This window comes from Coloeus monedula (assembly GCF_965178545.1).
Source record: "Coloeus monedula genome assembly, chromosome: 9".
NCBI lineage: Eukaryota > Metazoa > Chordata > Aves > Passeriformes > Corvidae > Coloeus > Coloeus monedula.
In genome coordinates, this window is record NC_138789.1 from 22,865,307 (window position 1) to 22,879,434 (window position 14,128).

At 39.4% G+C, this 14,128-nt stretch overlaps 1 protein-coding gene across 3 annotated transcripts in view; it reads right to left on the reverse strand.

Annotated features, from left to right (window-relative positions):
- GPBP1L1 (GC-rich promoter binding protein 1 like 1) overlaps positions 1–14,128 on the reverse strand; it is a 31,753-nt gene that overhangs the window by 7,757 nt on the left and 9,868 nt on the right. For all 3 annotated transcript variants that reach the window (XM_082287460.1, XM_082287462.1, XM_082287461.1), the window contains exons 2-7: positions 8,453–9,335; positions 7,651–7,765; positions 7,228–7,357; positions 6,580–6,863; positions 3,776–3,848; positions 2,436–2,629 (exon numbers count right to left, since the gene is read on the reverse strand). In XM_082287460.1, the coding sequence (XP_082143586.1) occupies positions 2,436–2,629; positions 3,776–3,848; positions 6,580–6,863; positions 7,228–7,357; positions 7,651–7,710 (741 nt within the window). In that variant the 5' untranslated portion in view covers positions 7,711–7,765; positions 8,453–9,335. The remainder of the gene's footprint in view (positions 1–2,435; positions 2,630–3,775; positions 3,849–6,579; positions 6,864–7,227; positions 7,358–7,650; positions 7,766–8,452; positions 9,336–14,128) is intronic.

The window sequence follows — 14,128 nt, forward strand, 5'->3', positions numbered from 1 at the left end:
GAGCATCCCACATTATCAAATGGATTCTATGGCATTCACAGCACACATTAAAAACATCCCCTTCAAACCCCAGAAATACCCTAATGTGCGCAATACTTATTGCCTGTACTAAAATTAGGGTGCAGTATGACTCTGACAAAAAGTTTCTCTGCAGCTCCAGGGTTGCTCTGTTCGATTCCCAGCTCTCAGCTGCCCAGTGCTGTTCTCCAGGCTTCCACAAAGGGGCAGCTCAGACAGATCCAAAGACAGACCCCTACTGCTTTCCTGGGGAAGCTGAGTGTGACCTTCAAGGATTGCTTGACTGTGAGCTATTAGCCATCTCAGTTAGCCAGGAAGAACATACTTGTTCCACTGCCACCAGTTCTCTTCCTTTCTGAACTACTTGGTACAACTTAACAAAACCATTTTTCATTCAGTTTTCCTGTGACAGCTTTCCAATACTGCTGACTTTGTGAAAGGAATGTTTTGACTCCTCTACTACTGTATGCACTGCAATTCCTGGACAACTTTCTAGAAGTCTTCCATCCTACCACAGCTGCTTTAAGGCTGTGACTTTAAAAAGGCATCAATGCACACAGTTTTTGTGGCTAAGGATATGCTGATACCCCACCTTTTGGTTTTGCTAATGGTCACCATTCATTAACAAAAGCACTGTTGATGACATCAGCAGATAATTCTTAGCACTGCAATCCCCAACACTGAGGAATATCACACTGCCTCAGTAACCACAGCACCACGTCAGTGCATAAACACTTAGAAATTAGCAGCTAAATCACCAAGTACATATTTATAGCCTGCTTAATGTGATTGATCTCTTGGGCTACAGATCAAAAATTAATACCTTTTCCACTAGCCAAAGAACATTTCCTGTGTTATCAATACTGTAATATTTCAGGTATAAATCCAGGTATAATCCAGGCCTACTGGATTCAGTGAAGTAAAAACTTAATTAAAAGGAACTTAGGCAGGTACCACTACATACTGCCATAATCTCTGATTTAAATATAGATAAACAATCTGGAATGCAAATGACCTATGTAACATGTAAAGCAAGCTAACAAAAAAAGCCCTACCACTATTTTTGATGGATGCTGAACCTTCAGATCATAGTTTTATTCCAACTGTGAGCACTGAATAATGTGCTCTTTTTATCTGAGGAATCAAAACCTACATAGTCTAATTTCAGAACATGGTTAGGAAAAGCTTCAAGAGCAGCTCTCCTTGACTCAAGCCAGAGATAATCTAACAGTCTGGTCAGAAACTGTACCTCTGGCCTTTTGTTTCAAAGAACACTCAAAACATCCAGACTAAATCCAGGTCAGACTATGTATACACATGTATCAATCAAGCTGTAAAAGCAAAAATAAAAGCCACAGCAGGCTCCCTAGCCATTAGAAGCTGCATTTTGTTTACCTAATCTAAACAAGAACATATATGGACTGAAAACTCTGTGGAATGAAAAGCTCCTTATAAATAACCTTTCTAAGAGGGTCAGTTTAACCCACCACCCCAAGAAGTAGATCAACTGTCAAATTAAGTGTTTAGACAAAAATATTTGATAATCATTTTAACCACTGATTTTTTCCTGTAGCTGGCAGAATTTAACCTGAATTAACAGACATTTACAAAAGGGAAAGAAGCTCTAAACTTGCTTTCTTACAAAAAAAAGCTGAGTGTCTCTTACTTTTATCTTTGAAGTGTGTAAGAATAATCTATCGTAATCATAGGGAAGATTTTGTTGGAATGTCACAGCCAGCATCAGTAATTAATATATTTTAGAAATCAAAGTATACATCTCTTTAAAGAATAACCTAGCTAACATTTTTTTTAGCTTTTTATATACTTTCACTATCAATTCTTTCAAGTTTCTAAGGCATCTATACATGTTGGTTCTCCAGAAAAATGGACAAGATTAGGCCTAGAACTAAGAAATTTTTAAAAAAAAATTACTTGTTTTTTTTTAGCACTACTGTATTTCCTCCAGTAAAAGAACTATAGCACAAACCCTATTGCTCTTCCAGGTTGTTTTTAAGGCTCAACTAAATTACACCTGAATTGCAGGATGTTACAATCTAATCTGATCCTAGCCTCAATTGTTCTGGACACATCAAAGTATTGCAACCCAATAAAGATTTTTTAAGGTAGTCACGTGAACAGCTCAAGCACATAGCAGCACACATTCCACCTCTCCAGCCCTGCTTGTTTTGTCTTATTAAGATAAGGATTTGTCTAATGCATGAGGACACACCCATTCAAATAGACCTCAGTAGGGACAAAACCAAAAGGCATTTTAACAGAGAACAACTTTAGCAGTAAATAGACCTCTACTGTAAAAGCCACTGCCCCAGAAACAACTGGATTCCAGCTCTTGCTACTTGTCGGGGGGTTGATTCCCTTGATCTGCAGTTCACTAATTTGGTTGGAACCCCCTGTACCTTAGAAGGAGGAGCTGCAGGTTTAGGAACCAGATTTTTGTAGACACTTGGGACAATGGTGGTGGCTTTGTTGCCATTTGCCAGGTGAGAAACAGGTGATGTAAATGCAGCTGAGAAGGCGGCGGAAGGATCCTCTTTTGAAACCTTTTTGATGACCAGCATCTTGGTAGGTTGCTTGGCACTAGGGGGGTTTTCTGTAAAAACAAACCAAGAGATTCTGAAATGCAGATATTCAGTCTCAAAACAGCTTCAGTACACTGTTCCAGTTCCTCCCTCTCCATCTTAGACACTACACATCTGAATCTGAGACTGTTACCAGCTGCTCTTTCATTTCAGCTCTGAGCAAAGATACTGGATGTGGATATCTAAATACAATCTTTTCTAATTTAAACACAACAGCTTCCTTGATGCTGAAAGAAATAACCTACAGTGACATCAGTTAACAGCCTTGCACCATTCTACAGGAATCAGAAGAGTTATGAGCATTTTTTTGATCAATCATGGATCAGCTTTGTTAGTTCACTAACACAGCAAAAATATTTATGTAACTTATACCTCAAAAGACAGTGCTTTTACAAACAAGCACAGTTAATATTTCTTAGGCCAGATAATCACATTTTCAGGAGTGCAACAACTTTAAAAACACCAGTAATATAAACAGGTAAAAGCCCATAAATGTTAATTGTCATTATGTTTTGAGCAGAACAACAGCTACTCGACAAACAAGCAAAAGAATACAACCCAACAGTACTGCAAAAAGGGTTTCTGAGCTTCTTTTGCATTTGTACTCCTTACAGTATCTAACCTAACTAATCCAACTAGATATTAACAAATCTGTGTTTAACTGCTAGAACTAGTACCTTGTTTCACTTTTTTTTTAAAGGCATAGATTCACAGAGTACATCAGGATCCAAAGCAAGGCTGTTCTGAGTTTAAAAAAATCAACTAAACTCAAACCACAGAACTATAACAGTTTTGCTGTATTTCCACTATGAAGATCCCAAGTCAGGAACTAATGTCGAGTTCACTCCAATCTGCTCTGCCCTTCAAGTGATGTCTGTGTGAAATGGTAACTGCAGCACGACAGGAAGCGAACGCAGAACAGTGACATTACTGCCACTGGCTGTTTTTTTATGACAAGACAAGCACAATTTCAAATAGACACAAAGGCCAAGAGACTGGGGAAGACTGTGGGAGGAAAACAGCAAAGGACAGAAAGCAGCAAACTGTCTCCTTCACTTAAGTCCTTAAAGTATTTCTGAGTGAAAAACCCAGCATTTAAACACCAGTTACAATTTTCTGCTCCATCATCAGCATTATGTACAGTGACCTTTACCTACCCCATACTCCAGAAGGTGTCCCTAAAGGTTTGTTCTGGTTGTTTTGTCTTCCAGCTTCTGGATTCAAAGATGGCTGTAAAAAGACAATGCAAATGACTATATTGTTCTATCATAGAAAACAAAAAAAATAATCAGTATTAACATAACATTTTGTTTCCAGGAACCCAGAGTATGGGTAGATTTCTCTGAAGAGCACCTAAAGTGGAAGAGAGTGCTTTGCCACAAAGACATCTAAAAATCAAGTTTGCATTCTCCCTGGTTTCTGCTGTATTTCCAATGGAACTATCAGAGGGTTCAGGATAAGCCCTCTAGTCTTCTACTATGGTTAAGTAGATTCTACCAATCAGTACATGTATAAAAAAATTAGGTATTTGGTCAGCAGCTCAAAAAATAAAATAGAATCCACATCATCACTACATGAAGAATCTATCCTAATTTCATAAATATTTTAATACAATAATTGTGCATCAGCCAATTAAAAGAAAACCACCCCAAAGCAGTACTAGATTCATAATGTAAAGGAATATATTTACTGACAAAAAAAAAGCTACATTTAAATTGATATCAAACTTCAGAGTCCACTTTTTAGGGCAAGAGTGCATGCAGACTCTGTGCTCTCTGCAGACTTACCCGGGGTTCAGTTTCAGAATTCAACTTGGTGGAACAACTACAGATATGTCCAATCTCAAAGCAGAGTGCAGAAAATCTAAGCATCCAATGACAAGTGGTCCTGATTAGCTATTCGTCTTCCCGTGTCCCAAATAACCTCAGTTCAAAATACAGCCATCTTTTTCCTCTTTCTAATGAATTTCTCATATGTCAGTTACTATGGTGACAGCATAACTCTCTAATAGCGAGCATCTGACATAGTAGGTATTCCTGTTCTATAAGAGTTAGGAAAAAATGTCATACCATAGCATAAATTCCTGCCTCAGTCCCTAGAAATTAATCTGTTTAAGAGCTTCAATTTTTAGCTACAGGTCAGTTTTACAGTAGACATGCTCACACTGAGACTAACAACATGCTTTGCAAACCTTTCAGGAAAAGTGTTGTCAGCCACACAGGCCTAACAGCTACACACTTAACCACAGCATACATCAGTTTCACCACTATGGCAAAAACAATACAGGAGTTACTAAATAAAGCTTGCTGCTAGCCAGCACGTGGTATTATCATCTTAAAAATGAGGGAAGTAATTAGAGAAGAAACAGGCATGTAGTTGGGGAAGGCACTCATCAAGGCAAAGAGAATGAAGTACGTGGAATAAAGATTTAGACCAAGATAGACAACAACAGATTGCACAGTCACAGTCACTGCAATATTTCTAGATTTCAACAGACTTTTGACAGTCAAAAAAACAGGCTTACAGAAATTCTGAATTACAGTATTCTTGAGAAATCAGGTAACAGAAATCGACACACAAGCTTTATCCCTGTTTTCCAGCTGCTGACCACCCTGTGATGCAGGCTCCTGCTCCAAGCGGCAGCAGCTGAACAAGAGCATGCAATCACTTCCCAGGCACTTCACTGAAAAAAACCCCAGCAGCTTAAATCAAACTGCCTCCTGTGGCAGTTTAAGTGTAGGCTCTGGATTTTGGCTTGAAGCAGCTGGCGGCATTAGTGTATTTCACTCTGACACGTAAATTCCTGAACAAAAGCCATCAAACTGCCACAACAATTTCAGTTGTGAACAGCCTTCCAGAGACAAATGCTGAAGAAGACAGCAAAAACCTCATGATGATGATACATGCAAGTGTGCACAGTATCACCAGAACCTCTCATTACAGGAGGCGGCAAAGGCTTTAGCACTGAAGATAAAGACAGAGGAATTGCATTAAGGGAAAGGACAGAGTTACCAGAACCTTACACATGATACTCCCCTCATTACACTGGTCAAGAAGAGCCTAGAGACAGCAAGAAATAGATGCAAAAAAAAACCCCCACATGGTCTAATAATAAAACACTCTTCAGGGGTCAGAAGAAATAGAATTAAATTGAAAAGAGAAAGCAGAAAAGGTGCACATCTCTCAAAGCATTAGCATTAAGGAAGGTACATGGTAAGGATGAACGCTGTAAGTCCAAGTACTATTTGATAAAGTTTGAAAAATGAAAGATACTCCAGTAAAAATAGAGTCAGGATGTAAGAGACTATCGTACTGATAATACCACGTGAATCAAAATGCTGAGTAAGAAGGAAGTTGGTGAACTGGAGATAGTGATGGAAGAAATGGCTCAAGAAACCCTGATCCACAGATAAGCAGAGAGAGAGAGGAAAACATCTCTGATAATACTATTCCAGAAGATTCAAGGCAGACGGTTGCAAAGGTCTGAGCATGTCATGAGCAAGCTTGGGAAGGTTATCACAAACACCAACATGTATCAGAGTGAAGGAGACAGGAAGACTGAAGCAGGCATACCGAAGATAAGCCAAACAGATGTATTTCTAGGAGCAAAAAAAAAGGCTTTGTAAGCAAAGACACAAAGTCAATGCAACCACTCTTCCTCTGCCACCTTATGGGTTTCGCTGAAGACCTAGCTTGAATGTTACAATGCCTTCAATTCACAATAACCATTTTGCAAAACATATGAGCCAAACCCCATAATCCAACAGGTCGCCAAGTCCTGAGGGCTCTGGGTACCAATCAGCATCCTATCAGTGTCAGATTAATTTTATTAAATTTGTTGTGTCTCAAACGTGGAACAGAATGCAACTCTAGATCCTCATCACCTATCAATGCTAATACAAATGAGATCGAAAAGCTACTTCTCACACCTGCCACTTCTAGTGAGAAGCTACACACTTACAAAGTCTTCCTCCTCAAACTGTAAATGCTCTTTATCTTCCTTCTTCTCTTCCCTGGATTCAACAGGCAGCTTTTCTTGAAAGGCGGAACTTTTCCGAGAATGGAAGTTGCCATTCCAGTGGCGATGAACTCCAGTTCCTCCTCCTCCACGCTGGCTCACACCATCATGGCCCCGTGAGGGACCATGCCAGCCAGGCTGACTGCCAGAAAGCCCAACATGAGCTCCTTTAGAAACACCAGAATCTACAGAATCATGGCGGAGAAGGGACGGCTGATGCCAGCAGTCTAAACAAAAGGAGATAAGGATGCAAATAAGAAAAATCAACACAGTATACAGAATACTGGAAATATCAGGTTGTCTTTCTTGTTGTTCAGCCAGTGTTCACTAAGTAACTGCTGAGCTGAACTTACTAAGTACTGTGTGATTATATCAGAAAACAAACCAAGCTGCACAATGCACATACAGCTACCATGAAAACCCCTTAAGGCCTGAGCACATTGTATGGGAGAAGAGAGTAGTACAACTTCCTCATAGGATGTTTTGAAAAGGTACAGTCTGGAAGGATGTTTCTATTCTGCTGAATTCTTCATTTTGTAGAACATTTCAAAATGTTTGCTCTCAGGCTGCATTCTGATCCTTGTTACTCACCTCCCGCAGTTCGGAGGGGCCCATTATTGAAAAATCCATCGGAAGAGTTGTGTCTCCTGCGGCTCACGCCAAAGCGGCCCTCTCCCCGTGGAAGATGCTCTCCATGTTTCTCAAAGGTGGCTGCAGGGGACTGCGGAAAGTAAAAAGTCACGTAATGAAGCACTCATTTGGACTCTCCAGGAGCCTGTCCGTCCAACAGTGACATTTGGCTAATTGAAAAAAACCACCAAGCCACACATTCCTGTACGAGTTTTCAATACAGCATCCATATCTACATTGATTAGCCAGCAATGTCAATGAGCCTGGATCTGATCAGAACAGCTCACAAATCCACCTGTCTCACGTAGAATCACAGAGAACCTAATGCACTCATCTTACCCATGGTCAAGAGCTGTGAAAGGAGGTGATCTGTATTACTGTTACCTTGGTTGACTGTGGTGTTGAGAAGTTAAGCCAGGCAGGAACAAAGTCATGCTGCGCCATTTAGGTCCAGTGTCTCCCTTCAATAAAATGAGGCATCAAACCTCATGGCCAGGATCTGTAAATGAAAAGAACACTCCCTGTCATCTTATCCAAACTGAAATAATAATACAATTTACCTCTTAAAGTTTGGCCTATACAAATTGGAGGGGGAAAGTGCTGAAGTTTTTCATATTGTACTTGAACATTTTTCTTGTCCTGCTGACTTTACTCCTCTGACTGAAACAAGTAAGAACTCCAACATTCCCCGTTACTTCCAGTTTACACTTAATACACCCATGGAGTTCATGACAGAATGGGTGTGGAGGGGGAAGGAAACAGAACGAATGGCACAGAAAAGCCATACAAGGTAGATGTAAAAATCAAGATACGACAGAATCTGGGGTACAATTCTTCACTGATCATTGTCTCACAGTCTGCAAAGGGGTGACCACTGCATGTTTTATTCCAGAGGCTGTAAATCAAATATGACCAACTTGTGATGTTAAGAGACATTTAGAGCAGATCAGAGACCTGAGAGACAACCATATGCCAGCTCCTGAACTCCTATGCTCTTTCCAACATATCACAGCAATTTTTACTGCTCAAAATGATGAACATTTCACTATTGCTCTGTATAAATGAATTCCATCTTTTTTTGTGGAAGGTTCTCCAATTTACCATTTTGCTTTACTTTTCAACTTTAGTTTATCTAGAAGCAAGTCAATACAGTATAGCAAAGTAGTAAGTACATATGATCACTTACCCTGAGTTTGGCCTCTGCAGTCCAATGTCCTCAGTTTGTGTGCTTCAGTGACCTCTGGGTTCCTTCCTTCTCCAGAATTCTGGAAGGCCAGCCTTGAGGCAATAGTGCGTCTCAAAGCAGAGCACGAGAGGCCGCACTTCGTGCCAACTGTGCCCTTCACCCCCTCAGCTGCTCATTTTACCCTCTCTTTGCACTCTCACTACAAAAAAAAAGATACCTAAGAAGGTAATTTATATTTAAAAAAGCCACACCCACGTTCACCTCATTAAATTTCCTCTGGTTATGGTAGTACAGAAGTCAGCCTTTACATTACAAAAAGGTTTGTCAAGTCTGCATGACAACATTCAGAGCAACATCATGGTTAATACTGAACAGATACACTCAAAGCTGCTGGACAGTTCATGATCTGCAGCAGATCAACCTAAATGCTCTGGAAAAAAGATGTTACGTAAAAATGTTTGCCCTAAATGCTGAGATCTAAACAAGAAGCATCTGCCCAAGTGCTCTTAAAATATAAATTTCATTTTTATCACATACATCTGCTAAAAAAAGGTAAAATATTTTAAAAAATGAATGTTAGGATATACTCTAGTCTTCACGTAACTTGGCTAATGCTCCACAGTGCTAAGCACTACTTGATATAAAGCTCAGAAGCAGGCACAAATGTTGTCCCTGTTTTTCACCATTTACATGCTGAAACATAGGTCACATGAACAAAAAAAGCCAGGTCCAAAAATAATCTCTTCTACTCTATTTTTTGTAGACTGGGTGCTGCTTTTAAAGGGACACAATTATCCACAAGAGCTTCTTGTTCTACAGTGAAGAGTTCACTTCTGGGTCATAGTCCTCTTCCATCAAAGAGGTGAGACAGGAACTACCGTCACTGTAAAAAACCAAACAAAACTCCGTCAATACAAGTGGCATAAACATGACAAAGTATGACTAAAGAGAAGAACAGAAAGGGAAATCAAGCAACTATAGTGCAAGTGCCAAAAGCTATTTGATCTCTGATCAAAACAAAACCTGAAATAATCTAATTAAGAGTCCCTGAAAAGGGCATTTTCACTTTTAAATGATCACTTCCCAGAGTTAGTCCACAAAAGAGCAACAAAACCAATCAGAATAAAGGGAAGAGTGGAGAAACTGCATGCAGCTGATGAAAGCGATTCCACACTTCATAGCAATTTTAAAACCTGCTGCTAAAATAATGAGACTCTAGGCTGCAGGTATGCCTGGCCATTCCAAATGCCTCATCTCTACGTGCCTACGTCATTCCTCACCCGCTCCAGTACAGCCAGACTCCCCTCTCAAGAGGATGATGACAGTAATACAAATGGTATTTCATTAACTGCTCCATGGAAAATATCACCACCACCACAGCCTGAGTTATTCTGTTATGACCTCTTTTTCCTTGAACCATCCTACCTAACCAGAAGCAAATACACAGTTTAGTGATCTTGAAACAACCAAGACTGTTTATTACGGTTTTGATGCCATCAGCTGTTTCTCAGGATGCCTTTAGGTGTGCCTTATTATGCTTTTATATTTGACTTATCAGAGTTTTTTTTCTTTGTTTGGATATGGTTCCATTCTTTGCTCAGTTTTGGTTTTCAGTGCATATGTTATGTCACTCTTTATTCTACCCATGTGGGTTTTTAAAAAAAGTTTTTAAGGTGATTTTCATCAAGGCTCAAAATAAACACACACTGGGAATAGTAAAAGAACGACCACCTTTTATCTTCTGGGTCACCCCTTTAATAAATCCCTTCATTTTTATGTTTTTTTTTTTTTTTCTTTCTGGAACTGCATGTTACTGTTGTATAGAGGAGTTTGGAAAGATGGAAACACTTCACCTAGGCTCTGAGCCACAACCACATTTCTGCAGACAAAGCAAGAACAAGCAGCCTCACAACACGTATAAACTACCAGCCAAGACAAAGAAAAACCAGAGTGGTCATGGCCACACACAGTATTGACCTGGGAACTTTCTGAGTGCCCTATCCTGTGCTACAATCTATTGAGCACTACACATTGCAAACAACCAATCTATAAAGACATATTTTTATATTAAAGGGTAATTTTTCAGTGTGCATAATGGACATAATGGAACATCTGCTGCAGACAGAACAGACTTCCCATCATGCTGAACTTGTACAGGTACAGAACTCTTTAAGATGGGACCTTCTAAGTCTACCACCAAACATTTGATGAGTAAGTGAAAGACAAAACAGGGATGAAGTCAATGCAGTTGACTATATTTAAACAAGATTCATTACCTTCTGAATAAATATGCTTTTCAGAATGAACAGTATAGCAATTGAGCTAAGTCAAGCTATTGATAGAAGTTTAAAAATTTAGTAAGTTGATTTAATGAACCTTGAGAATGGTTCACAGCAATGTGAAAAATGGACCTAAAGAAAGCCCACAGAGAACTGTTCTCTAGATTTAAGGTATCTAAATAAATGAACATCACAGAACTGCAGTTTTGAAGTAAGAACCAGGTCTGAGTACAAAACAAAAATAAAAACACCACAGAAGTACAATACCCAGGTTCCATTTACCAAAAAGGTTCCCAGGACCTTTGGAAAAGGCAAGGGAAAAGGAAAGCACATCAACAGTTCGTGTTGCTGCGAGGCTTCCTTTCACATTTCAGCACAATTAAAGCAAAGGTGAAACATTTTGTAAAACTCCAACCACCAATTTGTAGATGAACTTGCAGAGATTTGGGTCTCTTAAGCTGCTATTTTGATATCACTGTAAGTATGAATGACCAGGGCAGTTCATTAAGCAGTGCCAGGTGCACCTGTAGCCCTCTAGTACAACTCCTAGGCTTGACCCCAAAATTCGGTAGGGACATACACAACTCTTCAGTCATCGCCTTCCTGGGCACACCCCAGCACAAAAAGAACAAGGGACTTCACATTTAAATGGAAGACTTTTTGCTAGAGCAAAAACCTTGTTAGATGAAGTGCTGTAAAATACAGTAGCACTGAAACTCTTCAGTCTCCAGGATGAGCCCCCATGCTGGGTTTTACAGCCCCCTCTCACACACGCTCTGGATCCCATCCAACAGCAGATCTGCAACCTACCTGAGACCACTTCCATAACCTACCACTCTACTGACAACAGTAATATCACAAAATCCTAAGGGGCAAGACCCACAGTCTCTCCATTACCCTCTCTGACAGCAACCTGTAACAAATTATTGGAAAAAAAAAAGTGCAAGACCAAGAACAAATAGCAGCAGGACTCCCAGGATACTTTCTCAGACTTTTAAGCCAGAGTCTGTATTACAATTTATTACCAGTCAGAGCTTCTATGCAAATCTGTTCAAGTTGCTTTGTTTTCAGACACATTTATACATTTTTGCCTCCCAGATAAGAGTGGGCACAGTTTACTTGTGCTTTGTGTAGAAGTCAACTTGTAGCTATTAAAAAACGCCAGCCTCAATTCAACTGGGTATTTTCTTGTGCTACCAAAGTGCCCAACCACATTCTATTCAGTTTTTCACGGTACTCACAATTTTACACAAGATATACTGACTCAAGTCATGCCTCTTCCAAACCAAGACTATTCATGGAAGCCTTCTGAATACCTCTAATCACCCTTATTAGCCTTTACCCTACTCTTTGGGTTCTTAATGTCACGAAAACTGCATCAAATGTTCAAGATTTGGGAGCATGGCCCATTTATACAGTGGAAAAAGTGTGCACTTGAAAAATTTTCTTCCTAATATCTAACAGATTTTATTCCCTATTACTACACAGAACTGAACTGACCTTTGATAACTACTCAGTTCTTCTAATATTGCATTTACAGTTCAATCTGTACTGATCTCTGCTTCACTATGGAAAACACAAGGACAAAGATCATCAGTAACCACTCCCAATTCCAGAAAAAAAGCAAAGGAAAGTGCGTGTCAATGCAAACTTAATTAATTCTCGGTTTCCTTTTAAATTAATTAAAATGTGAATTATTTCTGGTAATACAAATCAGAAAAAGAAAATAATAATAATATCACTAAATGAAATGTTCTCTAAAGGCATACCTCCTTTCAGAACAATGAAACCTGCATTAATGAGCTTTGGTGCAGAAAAAAATGGTTGTCTGTCAACTATCCCAAAATATTATTTCACCCATCAAAATGAAATAGTCTTTGGCAAGTAATCTAAGTACAAAAAAAATTAAACCCTGTATTAGCACCTGGGTTCCACTTATTTTTAAAGGTTAATTAGAACTGTTAACAATTTATATTATCATTTTTTACATGTAACATTAAAAATGCCTTTAGTAACCTATTTACGTAAGTTTTTGTTGTTCCGAAAGTACTTTTTTCCCCTTGGTAAGTGCTTAAGTTTCACAACTAAATACCCTTCACTGTGTTATTTTACATGCAAGTAGAAGTGGTCAAACTGAGTCAAACAAACTTGTCAGGTGCTCTTTTATATACCAGATTTTATAGTGTATTTGCTTAAACAAATATTAAAAACTGGCATGAAAACAGAAGGAACATACAAGCACATTCAAGTTAGAGACACAGACTACAGTAAGAAACATCTGCAGTCAGAGAGAAACCCCCATTCTCCAATACCCCTTTCATAAACGTCTTGCTCTACCACAGTTGAAGGGAGTTGCCTGGATTTCAGCCTTCTATTTATTTTCATTTCTACTCCTAACACACACTTTATCAGAGTTAATCTCTAAACCAGAGTTTCTAAAGCTTTGACTCTCAAGCTGAGCTTTTCAGATATACCTGACAGTGGGAACCAAGGAGGTGTTCAATATGTAAATACTTACATTGACCAGAACAAGAGCCTAGAGAGACGAGCTAATCAGAGCCACTGAGCTATGAAATTATTCACTGGAAACGGATCAAGATATTTCAGAAGCCCTAACAAACAGAACAGATGAGCCTTAGCAGCAGTGCATTTTTCCTCTTACTTCCTCTTCCATCTCCTGCCTTGGCCTACGAGGCTGTAAAAACGCAAGGGGAAGCAGTCTCCCCTGAGTTACAGGCTGCCTGCTGTGCCATGACACCCTGTTCCAGCACACCACCTCTCTGGGAATACCTGGAACTAGGGCTTCCAACCTTTGTCCACATGACGTACTGCAGTGCACATTTCTGAAATGGACACATTTTACTGGGTGTTTTTTCTGCTTCGCTGTACCCTGCAAACATTCCCAGGTCCCTTCAGCACTGCTGTCTACCACAAATCCTATTAATTGCAGCCTCTAATTCAGTTTCTCCTCTCCTGCAACAGCAAATCACAAAGACGTGGAGCCTCTAGTGGAAAACCAGCATAAAAGTAAACTTTTACCCTTCATTACACATTTATCAATCCAGTTAATAGCAGCTGTAAAAGGTCACAAGGACAACACCTGTTTATCCCTGCCACAATTTCAGTTCACTGCATTTCTATCTATTGCTCTAAATAAAGCATGTTTACTTTAAAAAAGTAAAGATTTGTTTTTCTAACCAGCCAAGTCAATTGGGATTTCAGTAATACTCCTAAAGATCACCTAAAGATCAGATGTCAGCTGGGTTGCAAAAGCATTCAGAAAAATTAGTGAACAATTTCATGGATGCAGAAGGCAGAACAGAATTTACTTCCCTCATCAGTTTTCTTTCTGTGAAGCTCTTTTAAAGTTATTTAATCAAGCAGATATGCCCAAACA